Below are 19,650 nucleotides of genomic sequence, written 5' to 3' on the forward strand. Positions count from 1 at the left end.
AGGGCTGTTACAGAAATTGGATTTGGGGCGGTCCTTGATTTCGACATTAAGGAAATCCCTCTGTATCTTGCATATTGAGTATTGAGGTCCTTAAATCTTGCCCGCTGCCAGATTCAACTTACAGGCGGTGAATACCTTACTCTTGACGAAGAGGATGTCCACATAACGTTGGGGTTCCCTCGTGGTCCACAAGTCATATCAAGGCCATCAACGGGCAAGCAGTCAAACTTCACATTTAATGACCTACTGGCAGAGAGATGCCAGAAGGGACGATTTAAGATGACCCCAAAAGATATTGCACAGATGATGATGGCCGATGTGGATGGTGGAGATGAATTCAAGAAGCTATTCATGTTCCTACTTGAAAATGCTTTGGTAGAAACTCCTTCTGACGGCCACTGCAAGCCGAAGATTTTACATTTTGTCGACAATGTAGCGGATATCAGAAATCTTAATTGGTGTGGCTACGTGTTGTCGGTCCTTGAGGCCACTTACCCGAGCTGGGCTAGCGGACAGTCTCCATTGTTCTCCGGGCCAATACACTGCCTGGTGGTAGGTTTCTAATAAAAAAAAGATGCTATATATTTATCATCAGATGCTGCATTATAATGTGTCACATAATGCATTATTTGTAATGTAGTTTGCATTATTGATCAATAACCCTTATTTTTTGCATAATTTTTCCAGTGCTGCAATGTGGACCGCGTGGTCCACATCCGACGACGCGTAGTACGAACCTGGCCTACGATGAAAGGGTGGACAACCGATTCCCTAAAGCAACGTGAGGATCTAGAACGCGACCAGTTTGGTACTGGGAGATTAGAGCCACGTGTAGACAAGGACAGATTGGTAGCGGAAGAGGAAATGCAAAGGCGAGCAACTATGGCTGCGGGAGAAGGGTCCTCTACGGGACTCCACAGAGCAAGGCGCCTAAGAGACAAGTTTGTTGGTTCTAGCGCGTTGATGGCCCACGCTATCTCTATGTGGGTTGATGATTTCATCAGTATCCCTCTCGAGCTACTTGACGATGGTTGCATCCGTGTGGGAAGTCAAATTGGCAGAAAATTGTTGGGGATTCCTGAGGAAGAGGAGGTTGGAGATGACGAAATAACAACAACCTTGACCCAAGCAAGAGAGGATGAGGAGGAGTACAGTCAGGAATGGATTGCTGAGATGGAGAAAATGATGGCAGCCTACGACAAAAAAAAGTCCATTACAAAAAGCTTTACACGGCCATCTTTTGTTTTAGATGGATTTGACTGCCCCGACCCGTTTGCCACACAGCCAACCCCCGAGGCATGTGTAAGCGCTGGAGGAGTACAACCTCCCAAACCTGATGGCCAAGCAAGTGTTGCACCGGATGTGGATCGGCCGTTAAATGAAGTGTGTCAAGGAGGCGCGACAATGTCTGCTCCATTAGGTGATGTTGCCGGACTTGGAGTCCCAGCATATGTGCACACCTCAATTGCAGCAACACACATGGAGGTGGTTGGTGCCGTAAGTATCCAAATTAGTTATTCGCGCACATAATTTTTGTTATTTTGATAACATTTAAATGATTGTTGTATTGCGCAGGAGACTGGTGGAGTAGGGAAGACGGTACACGAGCGAAGGGAGATTACGAAAGGTGGAAATGCTAAGGTGGGTTCGTCGGGTGACGAAACTGGAAGAGTTAGAGAAGGTGGTAAAGAGGTGGTGACAACAACAAAACAAAAATGTGTTAAGGTAATATCAGATATGTCATGTCCCGATGGGAGAGTCAAGGTTTGATTTAATTTAATGTATTGTATATCATAACATTTTTATGTGAACTTGTAAAGACACATATCTGATTGACTTGAAAACATAGGGAAAGGAAGATAACAGATCAGGCCTGACTAGGCATGCACAAGGGTCGAAAACCGCCGGTTCAGGGTCATGAACCGGCGGTTCAAGGGTCGGGGAATGTATGAACCTGAACCGGCCCGCCTAGCTCCCGGCGGTTCCGGTTCCGGTTAAAAAAACCGGCGGGTTACGGGGCGGTTCAAAACCGCCGGTTTTCGGCTTGAACCGCCGGTTCCGGGCCGGTTCGACGGTTCGACGAATTTTTTTTTTTTTTTTTGCATTTTTCAACTTTTCAATTTTAATCAACTTACATTACACTTTTCAAGTTTGTTTTTTTATGAAATATGAGTAAATAAAATTGAAAAAAATACGGATAAAGTTGCAATTTATTGAAATTGCATGTTTACAAATTACACGTTACAAGTTACAACAATTACAAATTGAAAACATATGGCGGTCTTGAAGTCTTAAACAAAATTTAAATACAAATGAGACTACTAGTGAAGAACTAATTACAAATGACAAGAAACGATGTTGAAGTTCTTAAACGTATAAGTGTATTATATATATACTCTTAACCGGCGAAGAAGATCTTTCTACATAACTAAATTAAGGACACCTTTAGCAATTCAACTTTAAATGTTGAGTTTCGTCTAACAATCAACAAATATAGTAGAATTGTCAAAAGTTTCCCTCATTTAGCCGTATAGAGAAATATACTTCATCGACTAGAGTATATACAAATACAATTATGTAATTGTTTTTGCATATACAAAAACATATGGCGGTTCAACCCTAAACCGGCGGGTTGTCCACGGTTTCCGTCAGAAAACCGCCGGTTTCTGACCGAAAACCGGCGGTTTCTGACCGGTTTTGCAGGCCTACACACTGACCCTACGGCCTAGCCTCTGAAAAGTTGCCGGAACCGTCAGAAACCGGCTCCCTAACCGGCGGTTTACCCCGACAAACCGGCGGTTTACCCCGAAAACCGGTGGTTTACCCCACGAACCGCCGGTTCCAACGGCTATACTAAACCCCTACGCGAACCCTACGAACCCCTAACCTACGAAACACTATTTAACTCTTTGAACCGGCGGTTCGAACCGCCGAACCGCCGGTTTTGAACCGCCGGTTCAGGTTCAATATATTGCCGAACCTGAACCGACCCTTCCGACCCTTCAACCCTTCTGCCGGTTCAACCCGCCGGTTCCGGGCCCGGTTCTGGTTCATGAACCGGCGGGCCCGAACCGGCGGTTAACCGCCGGGCCGGGTCGGTTTGTGCATGCCTAGGCCTGACAAAGGAAATGGCTTTGAAGCGTGGACATGAGAAACAGCCTGTAGTGACAAAGGTTTGTACTAATCTAACGTTGTTAGGTCAGATATAATGTGCATTATACATTGCAGTATGTGCATTATTTATTATGTTTCATGCATTATATTGAGTATCTTATGCATTATATGCATTATTTATTATGTTTGGTGCATTATATTGAGTATCTTAGGCATTATGCAGTATGTCTAATTATCTTATGAATTGTATTGTAACCTTGCATTCACAGAGACCGCCCCTGTCAAAGGAGAAGGGGATAGTAATTTCTGAGGCTGGGACGGGTGGTATTAGTTCCGACGTGCCATTGAAAATCGCGGCTGGACGTGTAAAAGGAAAGGAGAAGGTCAACAAGGCTAAGGAGGCCATCCGATCGGTAACAAAATAATAGATAACATCTTTTAAGGATTTTGCCTAATTGTTGTATGTGTATTGTATATTTGCAGCAGGATTTAAACGTTGAAACGACACGTTTAAGGAAAGCTAGTCCTGCTATGCGATCTCCTTTCAACGAGCGTGCTGTAAGGCTTACTGCCAAGGCTAACGGCAATGACAAGGAACTATATTTCTGGGTTCTGAGCACAGCGGAGACGCATAAATCGATCAGGTGTGTATTATTTGTGTTGCATTTGATGTGTGAAGAGGGTGATTCTCTTTACTGATTGTTTTTTTTGTATTTCATGTATTAATTTCTAAACTTCGCATTATGAAATTCTCATTGTGCATTATGTAATCATACAGTAATAGAAGTTTATTCTACATTAGGTTTGGTATTCTTTGAAAAAAGTAATAAACCTACTGGGATTTTAGCTTCATTATTTGGATTTGATAGTGCTTATGTAGGCAATTATTAACGTGGCATTTTATATTGATATGCAGGGATGCAATTGTTTACGAAGACTCCTACAAACAAACAGTGAAGTCCGAGTTCCTTTCACTGGCACCATTTAAACCTGTCAGCCCGGTCATCGTGGACACTTGGTGCTCATATTTGAACAATATGGAGAAGCTCAAGGCACCATATACAGCGTCCAGACTCTTCTTTTCGACAAGGCCATGCGTGAGTGAATCTATTATTTTATCTATTTACGAAATGAATATTACTCTGCAACATAAGTACCTGAAGTACCGACAACGATTGTAGGCACCATCGCTGATAGATAGCCCTGAAGAGTGGGATGAAGAAAGGAGATTTGCGTCTTTTTGGACCATTCTTTTTGAGGAGGCAATAGGAGCAGGATACAGCAAATGGGAGAAACACGATCTGGTTAGTGAGAATATAAACTTATTTGTATGAGAATCAATTGTTTAGGACATCTTACAATAACATTTATTGTTATCTTCGTCGTGTAGATCTTCTTCCCAATTTGGGGGAAGATACATCAATATGTGGTCTGTTTCGATGTGCCGGATGGCAAGATCAACATTATTGACCACACCCTCACAGAGTCGCACGCATCGTTCGGCGACAAATATGGAGACACACCATCTTTGCTGGTATGATATGTGACCACTCTATTTTTTTTCCTTTTATGCATTAAAACATATTTTGGTGATGCGGTAAAATTATGTATGTTTTTGTTTTAGCGGAAATTCATGGCTGACGCAATAGATAAGTGCAACGACTCCAGACTGGCTGATGTGATACGAAAGTGCACAACACATGTAGTTGCAATGCCGTGGCGGAACAACCTGTCCATATCTGAGAATGGTGTGTATGTCATGCGCCACTTGGAAACCTACTTTGGAGAGAAGGAGAAAGACTGGGAATGCGGGCTCACAGCGAAGGGAAACAAAAGTATTGAAATGTTTCGAATCAAGTTCGCAAGGGCGTTACTGACTTGTGCTCACAATGTCCGCGGTGCCGCAAACCAAAAAAATGCAACCAAGTTCTGGAAAGAAAAACCTGCAAATTTCAATTTCGAATGCTGGGTAGAAAATTATGGTTTGTAGTGCGTGACTCTCTGGTATTTGTTGGAAGACTTAGCATTTTAGATATTATTACAACCTTCAATACACTTACCAATGTTTTTGAGAAAGTCTTTTTGAATTGTATCTTGTGAGCACTCAGCAGAACCGTATGTGCATTCCTTTTAATCAGACGGATGAAAATACTTTTTGTGTACTTGGTGTATTATGTCCTTTGTCGTGTTTGTAATTTTGTTTTGTTCAAAATAGGTGGTCGTTTAACTGTCGTAATGCTTTACAGATGCCAAATAATGCACTAATTCCTGTGCGCAATGCAATGGCAACACTAAATAATGCATTTTTTTATACACCTAATACATATTAATCCATGTATGTAGTACGCATTTATATTTGTATATAATATCTGCTCCTAACATAAGTATTCGTAATATATTATGCATTACGAAACTTTCTTTGCGTATTTTACATGGATAATGCAACAATCGTTGGGCGTAATGCTAGCGCCTCAACTAAATAATGCATTCGTTTATTGCACACCTAATAATTTGCAACAAATACATAGTAGGCCTCCATTGTATGTGCATCATGTCTGCATATACTGTAAGTATTAGTATTATATTATGCATACACAAACGTTGTTTGTGTATATTACACAAATAATGCAACAATCGTTATGTCTAATGCAATTGCAACAATAAATAATGCATTTGTTGATTGCATACCTGATATAGTAGAACGTATATTTAGTACGCCTCGAATGTGTATATATGTTTTGTAATTGTTAATGGAAACCGTATAATGTATTAGGCCTTCAACGCTTGAGTTAAAATAATGCTCATGAAAAGTGTTAGGGACAGATGTTTAACCATCTAATAAACCGACATATTTTTCACCCAAACCAAGTAAACCAAGAGATTCTATTACAACCATCCTACTAAAAATAAAGAATCGACCAAAGGAACAACAAATGCAGGAATTTTTTTAAAGATATGAGTCAAGCTGGATTTTTCCCCTTGCGAGCATCCTTCTCCATCCTCATCTCTTTAAGCACAGGACAATTCCTAGAGTCGTGATGACCCATCTCATCGCAACCCTTACACCGTCTAAGAGGCCTAGTCGCATCCTTTATAGCCTTGTCTCTCTTTGAAATCAGACGGCTCGCCGAGCTGCTGGCGTGACCCTTCGTCTTCACAACATCGGGAGGATGCACTGCAACAGTTTCAGGACTTGCCATTCCGTAAAACTCTTCAACCATATGCCTCTTCTCAGCGACTGAGGTTACCGGATTACCAGTTTGAAGTGAGTTGCCAAGTTCTTCGACGCCAGCTACAAATGCACGTAATGCGCCGATGTCGGTCTCAAACTGTCTAAGAAACCCATAAAACATTGAAATCGCCTTCTTTGACACAGTTTGCCTATCGTCAGCGGATGAGTGAGTAAGCAAGCGTTCCTGAAACTCCCCGTGTACAGCCTTGGCTAAGGGCGTCTTCATCCATCTGCTTTCACAATATTTCTCCGGGATTTTTTTCACCTCATTGTTCCGAAATAGGAAGAAAATATGACTGCACAAATAACCATGGCGACCAAAAAGCTTGCATTCGCACGAGTAAGAATCATCCGTCTTGTCATGACGAACAAAATATGCATTGCGCTTGCTATCGCCAAGCTTGTATGTGTCAGCAGTTTCTCCTGACATAAAACTCAGCACACGACATCTGCCATTACCTTCGACTATTTCTTCTTGTATTTTCCTGAACATACTGTCGGTAAACAATGTAGAAGCATGTTTCTCGAACGGCAGAGTAGTTGCGAGTATGGGTATGGACGTGGCATCGTGGTAGTCCAAAGCTGTTCTACTATTCCGCTGGAATTCTATGGCGTGGTTGAAACTCAGGTAGAATTCGGCTATGTTTGCTCGGGGCTTCAGATAATTTGTGTAGAAACTGTTCTCTGATTCAGATATGGACGTAGTCCTAATCATCGAACCCATAGGAAAATCCCTAAAGTACGCCGGTATCCAGTACCTCCTATATGCATACAGTGTGTTGAACCAGTCGATGTCCTCCAGCTGATGATGTTCAACCAATCTATTCCACTCCTCCTCGAATTCCTCCGGCTCTAATAGGTCCGACCAAACACAAGCGTTAAACTCCTTTTTGAAATCGTCGTCCCGCAATAATCTGTTTGGTACCTTGACTGCCAATTTATGCATTATATGCCACATACACCAACGGTGACGCGTGCCGACGAGGACTTCTTCAATCGCTGATCGCATACCCAAATCTTGATCGGTCACAATCATCCTGGGTGCTACACCCATACAATCTATAAAATGTCTGAACAGCCAAGCAAATGCCCCTGTTTTGTCGCTGCACACCAACCCGACCGCAAATGTCACAGGACTACCATGATTATCCTTTCCAGTGAAAGGAGTGAATATCATACAGTACCTGCGGACATGACAACAACCGGTCGTCATAAGCATAATCGTATAATAATGCAACTTACGGCAGTACATAATGCAGTAACATCAAACAAATAATGCATACAATATACAATACATTAATAGAATATAACATAAACAACACATTATTTAGTTTTGTACCTATTTGTGTTGTATGTGGAGTCGAAGGACACAATGTCACCAAACATGTGGTAATTTCTCTTCATCACACCATCGCACCAAACAAAGCAACCAAGTGGTCAAATTCGTTAACTTCGTAGTGATAGGTGAAAGCCTCGGACATCTCCTTCTTCCTAGCCATGTCATCCAACACCATTTGTACATCAACTCCTTGTGCATATGCTTTTATGTCCCATGAGGCATTCCTGATATCCCCCACAGTGCAACCAGCCAGGTCAAACCCACCAAGAATCTCCTTCAATACCTTAAATGTAAGCGTGGGTCCTATATTCGCCCTGGAACAGTCTAGTATAAATTTGTGATGTACATCATCCAACTTGCGATTACTTGACATGAATTTCTGCTGTTCCGTCTCAACCATTTGATGGTTATGAATCTCATTGAACTCCTGAATTATGTATCCTGACGAGCAATCTTCCGAGAAAAACCTGAAGGATATATTAGCTGTACAACCACACCGCTTAGATAACTTCCTACGCTTGATTGTGAAACCAGAACGGGCATTCAACTGGTCATCCTCTTCACCCTTCTTCTGTCCTTCCCTATTGCATACAACTTGATACCACGTGGTGACATCATCAACCTTCCTCATAGCTTGTTTGCGCGTATCAAAGCCAACTGCCCGGGCATATATGTCGTAGAAAGCAAAAGCGAAATCCAATGACTGGAATTTCTGACCTACAACAGACTTCATCGAGGGAGGACATTCAGGTACAACAACCACTGTACATAATTGGAAAAAAGGGGTCAGCATAATATAACAACTTTGCAATATAATATGCTGACAAGTAATGCACGATTTTCACGATTTCAATATGTCAAATTATTCAGATAGACAAACACGTGATTTATGCATACGTATAACACATACTAATAAAACGTTGTTACGGAGTACATGTTGTGGTATATGTATTAAAAACGTTGTTTTTTACATACTACACCCTACCCCCTAGGCTTATTAAACCCTTAGGGGAAACAAGCAACGTGCGCCACACCGCGCAATCCAGACGAAATCTTTTTTACCCGAAACATTGCCTCTCACGAATTATGCATTATATAGAAACCTAAGTGCATTATACATCGTCAATACGTGCATTATATGCTTCGTCTCAACCTAATACCCTACATATGCCGCTAGCGAAGCCATGGAGAAAATTCTCAAAGCAATCAGTAATGTTATACAATGTCAACACAAAACACGATTTAATTGTTGATTAAAACCTACCCCCTACATACTACACCCTACCCCCTAGGCTTATTAAACCCTTAGGGGAAACAAGCAAGGTGCGCCACAAATCGCAAACCAGACGACCCTATCTTTTATACCCGAAACAATCTCGCTCACTAATTATGCATTATATAGACATCTAAGTGCATTATACGTCGTCAATACGTGCATTATATGCCGAGTCTCAACCTAATACCCTACATATGCCGCCCGCGAATCCTTGGAGAAATTTCTCACAGCAAGCAGTAATGTTATACCACGTCAACAAAAAACACGATTTTATTGTTGATTAAAAATCAATTAATCAAACTAATACAACTTGTACATACGACACCCTACCCCCTAGGCTTATTAAACCCTTAGGGGAAACAAGCAACGTGCGCCACACCGCGCAATCCAGACGAAATCTTTTTTACCCGAAACATTGCCTCTCACGAATTATGCATTATATAGAAACCTAAGTGCATTATACATCGTACGTGCATTATATGCTTCGTCTCAACCTAATACACTACATATGCCGCTAGCGAATCCATGGAGAAAGTTCTCACAGAAAGCAATAATGTTATACCATGGCAACACAAAACACAATTTAATTGTTGATTAAAAATCAAATAATCAAACTGCTACCACTTCTACAGAAAGATCCGCAACATTAAAAAAACATGCTACTTCATGATTTACCTTCTTCCATTGCTTAAGATCAAACTCTGACTACCAACGACTGATTAACAATAGGATTTAGATTTGTGATAATTGAAACCTTCCAAAAAAATAGTAATGCAGAATCATATACGTCTGACGCTTCTCTGCCTTCTTCGACGTGAGAGAAGAAAATAAACCGTAATATTTGCAAATGAGAGAATCATGGAATTTCCATAACTAACACAATATCATCTACCAAATCTGCCGTTAATCGATTTTTAATTGATAATAATTAAATGGAATCAGCAATTTTTTTAAGCCACAAGATTGCTGGAATTAAAGGTTGAGATTAAAAAGGAAAAAGGAGGAAATATGAGAAAAGGAAATGAATACATCCCTATATATATATATATATATATATATATATATATATATATATATAGGGGGTGTGATAAACTACAAACCATCTATAATACAAACTATACAAACTTTAATCCTACTCACTTAATACAATTAATCAACGGTTAATATAATAGATTTTTCTAATGTCAACATTTCATACAAATCTGTACACTCCGTTGACATCGAACAATCAGAATTTGTACACTCCCGTTGACATAATTTATACACCCTGTTGACATCAGCCCCCGTTGACAGAATTTGTATACTCCGTTGACATCAGCCCCCCGACAGAATTTGTACACTCCGTTGACATCAGCCCCCGTTGACATAATTTGTACACTCCGTTGACATCAGTTTGTATTATAGAGAGTTTGTATTTGATCACACCTCTATATATATATAGAGAGATTTAGTTACAAATATTAATTTTCAAAACATTGGCAATAAAATAATATGCATCCTAGTCCTCCCCGTATATATACAGATTTAGTTACAAATATTAATTTCAAAACATTGGCAATAAAATAATTAATGAAGTGAGCTCACAAGAGCATCATTCATTTTGTCCGAGGTATATATTCTAACAATTATTAAAGATAAGAAAATGTTGATACAAGCAATCAGATACTCAATTATTCCTGTATTGTTCTGCATAGTCAATAGAATTTCTTAATTTGTCTACGTCTGTTCCCAAAATTATACGTTTATTGTGTGTAATTTTAATCGCATCACTTCAACCGCATGATTGCTATGTTATAAACTGTGTTTCGAAATATTCTATAATTTTCATATCAATTGATGCCACGTATGATGATGATCACCTTAAATATACTTTAATATTAATTGAGTTATTATTAAATAAAAATAAAAACATATATTAGAACAAAGGATGCCAACTTCATAATCCTGAAATATATATTAATCTAGATCATAATATTAGGCTCTAATTAATTATAATCAAATTTCGAAGAGAAGATTGCTAGTTCATGGATCCAAAGTCTATGTTGCAGTTAATATCGAGTATTATTTATATATTGTCAAGAGATAAAGAATATATTTTTTAGAGCACATGTACTCCCTTCGTCTCATAATATATGACACATTTGGATAATAACACGAGATTTTAAGATATGTTTTTCATAAATAGATACAATTCTATTTAGTTATACCCCCAGAATTAAACACTACTCCCTCTGTTTACTATTTAAAGAGTTCTTTTGACTTGACACGAGTTTAAAGAATTAAATTGTTTAACTTTATGAAAAAAAAGTAAAGATAGCAAATGAGTGGAATGTGAGACCCGTTTTTAATACTATCTAAATTTCACTAATTGGATTGTCGTGTTGTTGGAAATAATAGAAATAAAAAAAATACTGATGCTAGCTGTTTTTCTATAAGAATTGTGCGTGGATATGCACGTGAAAATAACAAGAATATCGACATAAACAAAAAGGTCATTTTTATAGATTTTAAGTTTTAACTTCTCATTTGATATTGATCAGATATAATTATTCAAAATCACATTATTTGACATAGCTATATTATGACGTAAACATTTGATTGAATAAATTGGTTTTCGCATTTTCAGGTTTGTTGAAAACTTCCCGTAATGACAAGTGTTCAATAATTATTAATTTGCTTCATCGTTTAAATTTATCATCACATCTACAAAGCGTGTGACCAATGTGCCATCGCCACCGCCATCGCAATCGCTATATAATTATTTTTATATTTTTGTGTAATTAAATAGTAAATTATGTTTCGTAGTTGATAATTATGAGGGTTTAATTGATGGATATATATGTGTTCAGGGTGCTTTCTCAATGATTTTGTTTACCATTCAGGATTAAAGGTTATGGGGTGAATCAATTATAATACAATTTTTAAATTATATTTATTTATGAATTAAAAAAAGTTATATTAATCTTATAGTTATATTATATGGAATTCAATTTAAAATTGTAATGTTTTAATTTAATTAAAAATTGTTTGTTTAGTCAAAATTAAGTAAATCAGTAAATGGTTATAAAATTGTAATTTTGAAATACAGCTTACGAATTAAATAACCAACCAAAATTTGACATTTTTTAACTATGATTTTTTTTAAAATTTTATGTATATATAATGCTTCCTCCGTCCTAACTTAAGAGTCCTAATTAGCTAGGACACGGATTTTAAGAAATGTAAACAAATGTGGATTAAATAAGTTAGTAGAATACAATGACAGATATAGAAATTTTACTCTGGAGAGTCGTTCACTTTCTCAGTTAAGTAAAGGCAAAGAAATAAAATATGGCCAGAATTACATTGTGATGGCCCACCAAGAAAATGACGACTTCTTGTTTGAGTGAGTGGACCAAAAAACCCTTACACATGCATTGATTTGTGCAATTTAAAATCGGAGGAATAAAAAAATGCAGGGTTCAATTAGTCAATTTGCTTCCAATTCCGGGTCTAAGCTTTCAATGCATAATTGAAAACCACCTTATTGTCCATATTTGATTCTTGTGTATTGTGAGGTGAATAGTGCGGGCGCTGCCTCATTTGGAGGGCTCGCAAGTTTGAAATAGTGTAAACTGAACATGAGAAATTGTAAAGAATTAAACCCATTTCTATTCATTTCTTATAAACTGAACGGGTCCTGGGGGTACAAAAAATGTACGGCAAATAATCACATCACCTATTAGAAATAAAATAATACTAACTATAAAAAAAATCTGTCCACCCAATTTAGTTGAGTTGTATTCCTTTTTAAGACGTCCCGACTTAGTAAAGTCGTCTTATTAGCAGAGAAACAAAACATATTGTCGATCTTACTTTATTTTATATATCATACTATAATCGCTCTTAACTCTACTTTATTCTCTTTTTTATTTTATTTTATCTTCATTTATTTTGTATAACACAAATTTTTTATATTTAGTCCCAAAAGAAACGCTTTAATTAAATTAGGACGGAGAGAGTAGTAGTGTAACCAAATTAACAAGCTATATTCGTAAAAATGACTACTATATCCGCAAAACAAAATAATAAAAAATAAAGTACTATAAAAATATACACACATACTAGAATTATTTTAAAACAATCATACTAAACCATTAAAAATATTTTTGAAATAAAAATTAAATTGCAAACTATCACCTAAGAATATAATTCAGCTAAATGAAAAATGCTATAAACTGCAATATAGATCAGATCAATTAAGATCGAAAAAGAGGTGCTACCGCTAATTGGAAAGAAAGTGGCAGCAGGAGGAATCGAAAACGAGTTCGAAGTAAGGTAAGTGGAGCGCTAAACCACTGAACCACTAATGCTTGTGTGTTTTTACTACAATTATATATTAAGACAACTAAATATGGGGTACAGTCGTACCCCTTGCTCCCATGTGGCTCCGCCACGGGTGGAATATGAGTCTCACTATATATTACTTTTATAATAAAATGTAAAATGTGAGTGGAATAAGTCGGTGGATTGTGGAGCCTACTTACCATTTATAGTAAAAGTGAAATATGATTCTTAAGTTTAGGCAAAACAGAAATCTTAAGTTAGGACGGAGGGAATATAAAAGTCGGGTTCACCGCCGCCATTTGAAGGCGTGCATCCGTCGTTACCTTGGCGGCATTTCTTAAATTTACAGTCGAAATTGTTCCAAGAGTTTTCTGAGAAAATTGTACTCCTATAACAAAATTGATGTAGATTAGAAAGTAAATGTCTACGGGAGGAGAGAATGAGTGAAAGTATTACTAGGAGGAGAGAGAAGGTAAGACGGAATTACAGAGGATGAGAGAAATTAGTGACAATGAGAGAGAGAGGAGAGGAGATAATTATAAAAGTCAATGCAATAAAATTATTACTCTAATAATTTATATTCGTAGCATAGGTTGTGTTATGTGTCTCAGTTGATATAGAAATTTGAAGGAAAAAATTGAGAAAAGGGTAATTAAGTAAAATTATCTTAGCACTAACTATTATTATTAATTTATTGCATTGATTTTTATAATTATTTACAAAAATGACATTGTGTGGCGGGCCACATTATGGCTGCATAGCATTATTCTTGTTTATATATGTGTATTTTGTTTGTGTGGAGTGTGTGTTTGATATGTCCCTAATTTTAGAATTATTTAGAATTACAAATTTTTCTTTTATATAGAATTTAAATTTTGAAATTGAAAAATATAAATATTATTTTTATGTACTACTCCTCCGTCCCAAGAAAGATGATCCCTTCCTTGGGCGGCACGGGATTTTATGCAGCTTTATTTTGTGTATTAAGCAAGAGAGTAAAGTAAGAGAGAGGGAATAAAATAGAGATAAAATGTGTTTTTAATTTTAGTAATGTGTCATCTTGGTTGGGATAATCCAAAAAGAAAAGTGGGTCATCTTCAATGGGACGGAGTGAGTACTTTATAAGTTAGATTGGATACCCAAACCATCTATCGACATATGAGACGTAAGAGTTACATGTTTGACTTTGTAAGTGAGAGTGGTAGAATAAAGAATGCGGGTCACTTTTTTATACATTTGCTTTTATAATAAAATGCGAGTGGAGTGAGTTAGTGGAATGTGAGGTCCACTTACCAAAAATAGTAAAAATGAAATAAAACTTTTAATGGGGATTAAAAAATGGCAAATGAGATTTCTAATGGGGACTAAAGGGAGTACACTATACAATTTTCAAGCCAACACATATGTTTTTTTAAATATGAGTCTACTAAATTCTTTGCGAGCTTGACTATGTAATCTACCATATTTGAACTACTTGTGTCGGGAAGGGGACCAATTTCCTTGGACATATTGGTCGGCTAACCTGGTCGATGACTTACAGTCATGGTGTATACTAGTCTATGTGGTATTTGTTGTCTTGCTAAGACTTATTTTCAATTCTTTACTTTTTGTTTACTTTTTGTCCTAGTTAAATAGATAGGTATCTCATCATCGAATAGTTATGGCATGAAGAAAATTGAAACTAACTCCAGTTCTATTTGGAGAAAGTCGATAATGTATAGTTCCAAGAAAAGATTATTAATTTGTATTCACGCTAACGTGTTGGATAAATAAAACCAGTTTGATTTGCTTTTAAATCCTCAAACAAAAGTCTCTGCGCTCAAATCAGCTCAAATCAGCTCAAATCAAATAATTCTCTGGAGAGTCGTTCACTTTCTCAGTTAAGTAAAGGCAAAGAAATAAAATATGGCCAGAATTACATTGTGATGGCCCACCAAGAAAATGACGACTTCTTGTTTGAGTGAGTGGACCAAAAAACCCTTACACATGCATTGATTTGTGCAATTTAAAATCGGAGGAATAAAAAAATGCAGGGTTCAATTAGTCAATTTGCTTCCAATTCCGGGTCTAAGCTTTCAATGCATAATTGAAAACCACCTTATTGTCCATATTTGATTCTTGTGTATTGTGAGGTGAATAGTGCGGGCGCTGCCTCATTTGGAGGGCTCGCAAGTTTGAAATAGTGTAAACTGAACATGAGAAATTGTAAAGAATTAAACCCATTTCTATTCATTTCTTATAAACTGAACGGGTCCTGGGGGTACAAAAAATGTACGGCAAATAATCACATCACCTATTAGAAATAAAATAATACTAACTATAAAAAAAATCCGTCCACCCAATTTAGTTGAGTTGTATTCCTTTTTAAGACGTCCCGACTTAGTAAAGTCGTCTTATTAGCAGAGAAACAAAACATATTGTCGATCTTACTTTATTTTATATATCATACTATAATCGCTCTTAACTCTACTTTATTCTCTTTTTTATTTTATTTTATCTTCATTTATTTTGTATAACACAAATTTTTAATATTTAGTCCCAAAAGAAACGCTTTAATTAAATTAGGACGGAGAGAGTAGTAGTGTAACCAAATTAACAAGCTATATTCGTAAAAATGACTACTATATCCGCAAAACAAAATAATAAAAAATAAAGTACTATAAAAATATACACACATACTAGAATTATTTTAAAACAATCATACTAAACCATTAAAAATATTTTTGAAATAAAAATTAAATTGCAAACTATCACCTAAGAATATAATTCAGCTAAATGAAAAATGCTATAAACTGCAATATAGATCAGATCAATTAAGATCGAAAAAGAGGTGCTACCGCTAATTGGAAAGAAAGTGGCAGCAGGAGGAATCGAAAACGAGTTCGAAGTAAGGTAAGTGGAGCGCTAAACCACTGAACCACTAATGCTTGTGTGTTTTTACTACAATTATATATTAAGACAACTAAATATGGGGTACAGTCGTACCCCTTGCTCCCATGTGGCTCCGCCACGGGTGGAATATGAGTCTCACTATATATTACTTTTATAATAAAATGTAAAATGTGAGTGGAATAAGTCGGTGGATTGTGGAGCCTACTTACCATTTATAGTAAAAGTGAAATATGATTCTTAAGTTTAGGCAAAACAGAAATCTTAAGTTAGGACGGAGGGAATATAAAAGTCGGGTTCACCGCCGCCATTTGAAGGCGTGCATCCGTCGTTACCTTGGCGGCATTTCTTAAATTTACAGTCGAAATTGTTCCAAGAGTTTTCTGAGAAAATTGTACTCCTATAACAAAATTGATGTAGATTAGAAAGTAAATGTCTACGGGAGGAGAGAATGAGTGAAAGTATTACTAGGAGGAGAGAGAAGGTAAGACGGAATTACAGAGGATGAGAGAAATTAGTGACAATGAGAGAGAGAGGAGAGGAGATAATTATAAAAGTCAATGCAATAAAATTATTACTCTAATAATTTATATTCGTAGCATAGGTTGTGTTATGTGTCTCAGTTGATATAGAAATTTGAAGGAAAAAATTGAGAAAAGGGTAATTAAGTAAAATTATCTTAGCACTAACTATTATTATTAATTTATTGCATTGATTTTTATAATTATTTACAAAAATGACATTGTGTGGCGGGCCACATTATGGCTGCATAGCATTATTCTTGTTTATATATGTGTATTTTGTTTGTGTGGAGTGTGTGTTTGATATGTCCCTAATTTTAGAATTATTTAGAATTACAAATTTTTCTTTTATATAGAATTTAAATTTTGAAATTGAAAAATATAAATATTATTTTTATGTACTACTCCTCCGTCCCAAGAAAGATGATCCCTTCCTTGGGCGGCACGGGATTTTATGCAGCTTTATTTTGTGTATTAAGCAAGAGAGTAAAGTAAGAGAGAGGGAATAAAATAGAGATAAAATGTGTTTTTAATTTTAGTAATGTGTCATCTTGGTTGGGATAATCCAAAAAGAAAAGTGGGTCATCTTCAATGGGACGGAGTGAGTACTTTATAAGTTAGATTGGATACCCAAACCATCTATCGACATATGAGACGTAAGAGTTACATGTTTGACTTTGTAAGTGAGAGTGGTAGAATAAAGAATGCGGGTCACTTTTTTATACATTTGCTTTTATAATAAAATGCGAGTGGAGTGAGTTAGTGGAATGTGAGGTCCACTTACCAAAAATAGTAAAAATGAAATAAAACTTTTAATGGGGATTAAAAAATGGCAAATGAGATTTCTAATGGGGACTAAAGGGAGTACACTATACAATTTTCAAGCCAACACATATGTTTTTTTAAATATGAGTCTACTAAATTCTTTGCGAGCTTGACTATGTAATCTACCATATTTGAACTACTTGTGTCGGGAAGGGGACCAATTTCCTTGGACATATTGGTCGGCTAACCTGGTCGATGACTTACAGTCATGGTGTATACTAGTCTATGTGGTATTTGTTGTCTTGCTAAGACTTATTTTCAATTCTTTACTTTTTGTTTACTTTTTGTCCTAGTTAAATAGATAGGTATCTCATCATCGAATAGTTATGGCATGAAGAAAATTGAAACTAACTCCAGTTCTATTTGGAGAAAGTCGATAATGTATAGTTCCAAGAAAAGATTATTAATTTGTATTCACGCTAACGTGTTGGATAAATAAAACCAGTTTGATTTGCTTTTAAATCCTCAAACAAAAGTCTCTGCGCTCAAATCAGCTCAAATCAGCTCAAATCAAATAATTCAATTACTTTGAGATTAATTCAGATTAATTCATCATAAGATTAATTCAAAAACTAAATCCAAATATTTACTTCAATTAAATTACTAATTTATCAAGAGATTAGTAATACTTTCTCAGTCCCATAAAAATATGGGTGGATGAGATGACATGAGAATTAAGACAAAATTGGTAAAGTAAGAGGGATGAGGGGAATGGTATGGTAAAGTATGAGAGATAATGAAAATGGTAGTTAAAGTAGAGTTAGTGGGTAGTGAGACCTATATTATTAAATTGATATAACTTTCCAAAAATAGAATGCACATATTTTTGTGGGACAGACGAAAATGGAAAGTGCACATATTTTTATGGGACGAAGGGGGTATAAATTTTAGGGACTTAAAACACATGTTTGCCTGGATTTAATTTTGTAAATATTCAAACACCCAAGTCACCAAAGTAAGAGCATCCACAACGGTGGCGTCCGTCGCCACGGCGGTCCGCGCCGCTGGCACGGACGCCACCCGCCGCCGCTGCGCTCGCGCCGCTGGCAAGGCGCTGCTCGATGCATCGAGCAGCGCCGTGCCAGCGAGCAGCTGACGTGGCGCGCCCTCATTCGTCAACGGCATAGCCGTTGTGTTTAAATTTTTTTTTAAATCGGTTTTTAATTAAAAAAATCGATAAAAATTAAAAAAAATTCACTTCCCAAAAAAATTATATCAGTTTATAACCGTTTTTTCCCACTTTTTAATTTTTTTTTTTAATTTTTTTACCCCAAAAATACACACTTTCATCTATAAATACCCTCAATTTCACTCCCAAAAAATTCACATCAAACTACACAATTCTCATCATCATTCTCTCATCTCCATTCTCATCTTCAATCTATCATATCCATTTTCATCTTCATTCTCTCACACCCTACAACACCACTATGTCCGGTCACGACGATAACCCAAGCGGCTCCCACGGTTGGAACCCCGAATGGTTCGGTTCACAACCGTTTCCTAGTCCGGAAACGGACTATTCGGCCCCTCCTCTCACCCAAGATTCGGGTGTTCCGGGTGGCTACCGGCCATACCCGGTCGACGACCAAGGTGGCTCCGATGGGCGATACGGGTGGACACCGGAGCCTAGGCCTCCCGTCCCTTCCCAAACTACGACTCCTCCATCTCGCGCCGGTGTCCGCACACCGTACTCACCGGCGGAGATGGATAGATTGTTCAAGGCGTACTTGGAAATATCCGAAGATGCGGTGGTTGGCACGAACCAATCCGGCGATCACTTTTGGTGGCGCGTCTCTCGGCGGTACAATGCAAACCGGCCACCGGGAACGATCGAGCGCAACGAGAGTATGGTGCGCAACTGCATCGGCGAGCCAACGACGAAATTGGCAAGTTCAATGGCTATTTCCTCCAGGAGTCGCGGAATGCCGGGAGCGGCAGAAGCGAGGTCGACATCATCACTACGGCGCTGAGAACCTACCAATCCATGAACGGTAAGTCGTTCAAGTACCTAAATGTTTGGCAGGAAACGAGGACGCACCCGAAGTATCTGGGAGGCGTAACATCCTCCTCTAGCGGCTCCTCCAAACGGTCACGGTCGGCATCCCTATCCGACACCGGCGAAGAA

General features: G+C 37.5%; 2 protein-coding genes and 1 long non-coding RNA gene across 3 annotated transcripts; 1 reads left to right on the top strand and 2 right to left on the bottom strand.

Annotated features, from left to right (window-relative positions):
- Window positions 1-3,435: 3,435 nt before the first annotated feature.
- LOC121765210 lies at window positions 3,436-4,109 on the top strand. Its single transcript, XR_006042799.1, has 3 exons — window positions 3,436-3,527; window positions 3,598-3,758; window positions 4,031-4,109. It is a non-coding gene; the product is annotated as an uncharacterized LOC121765210 (long non-coding RNA).
- A 1,965-nt stretch (window positions 4,110-6,074) lies between these two features.
- LOC121764134 (protein FAR1-RELATED SEQUENCE 5-like) lies at window positions 6,075-7,559 on the bottom strand. Its single transcript, XM_042160200.1, has one exon. It carries the CDS (start codon window positions 7,557-7,559, stop codon window positions 6,075-6,077), a length of 1,485 nt encoding a protein of 494 aa, XP_042016134.1.
- Window positions 7,560-7,749: 190 nt separating this feature from the next.
- LOC121764135 (protein FAR1-RELATED SEQUENCE 5-like) lies at window positions 7,750-9,646 on the bottom strand. The gene is made up of 2 exons (XM_042160201.1): window positions 9,637-9,646; window positions 7,750-8,447 (listed from the first exon to the last, which is right to left on the bottom strand). The coding sequence occupies exons 1-2, from the start codon at window positions 9,644-9,646 to the stop codon at window positions 7,750-7,752; spliced, it is 708 nt and encodes a 235-aa protein (XP_042016135.1).
- Between the last annotated feature and the right edge of the window lie 10,004 nt (window positions 9,647-19,650).

The sequence above is a fragment of the Salvia splendens genome, chromosome 14, assembly GCF_004379255.2.
Source record: "Salvia splendens isolate huo1 chromosome 14, SspV2, whole genome shotgun sequence".
Taxonomy (NCBI): Eukaryota; Viridiplantae; Streptophyta; class Magnoliopsida; order Lamiales; family Lamiaceae; genus Salvia; species Salvia splendens.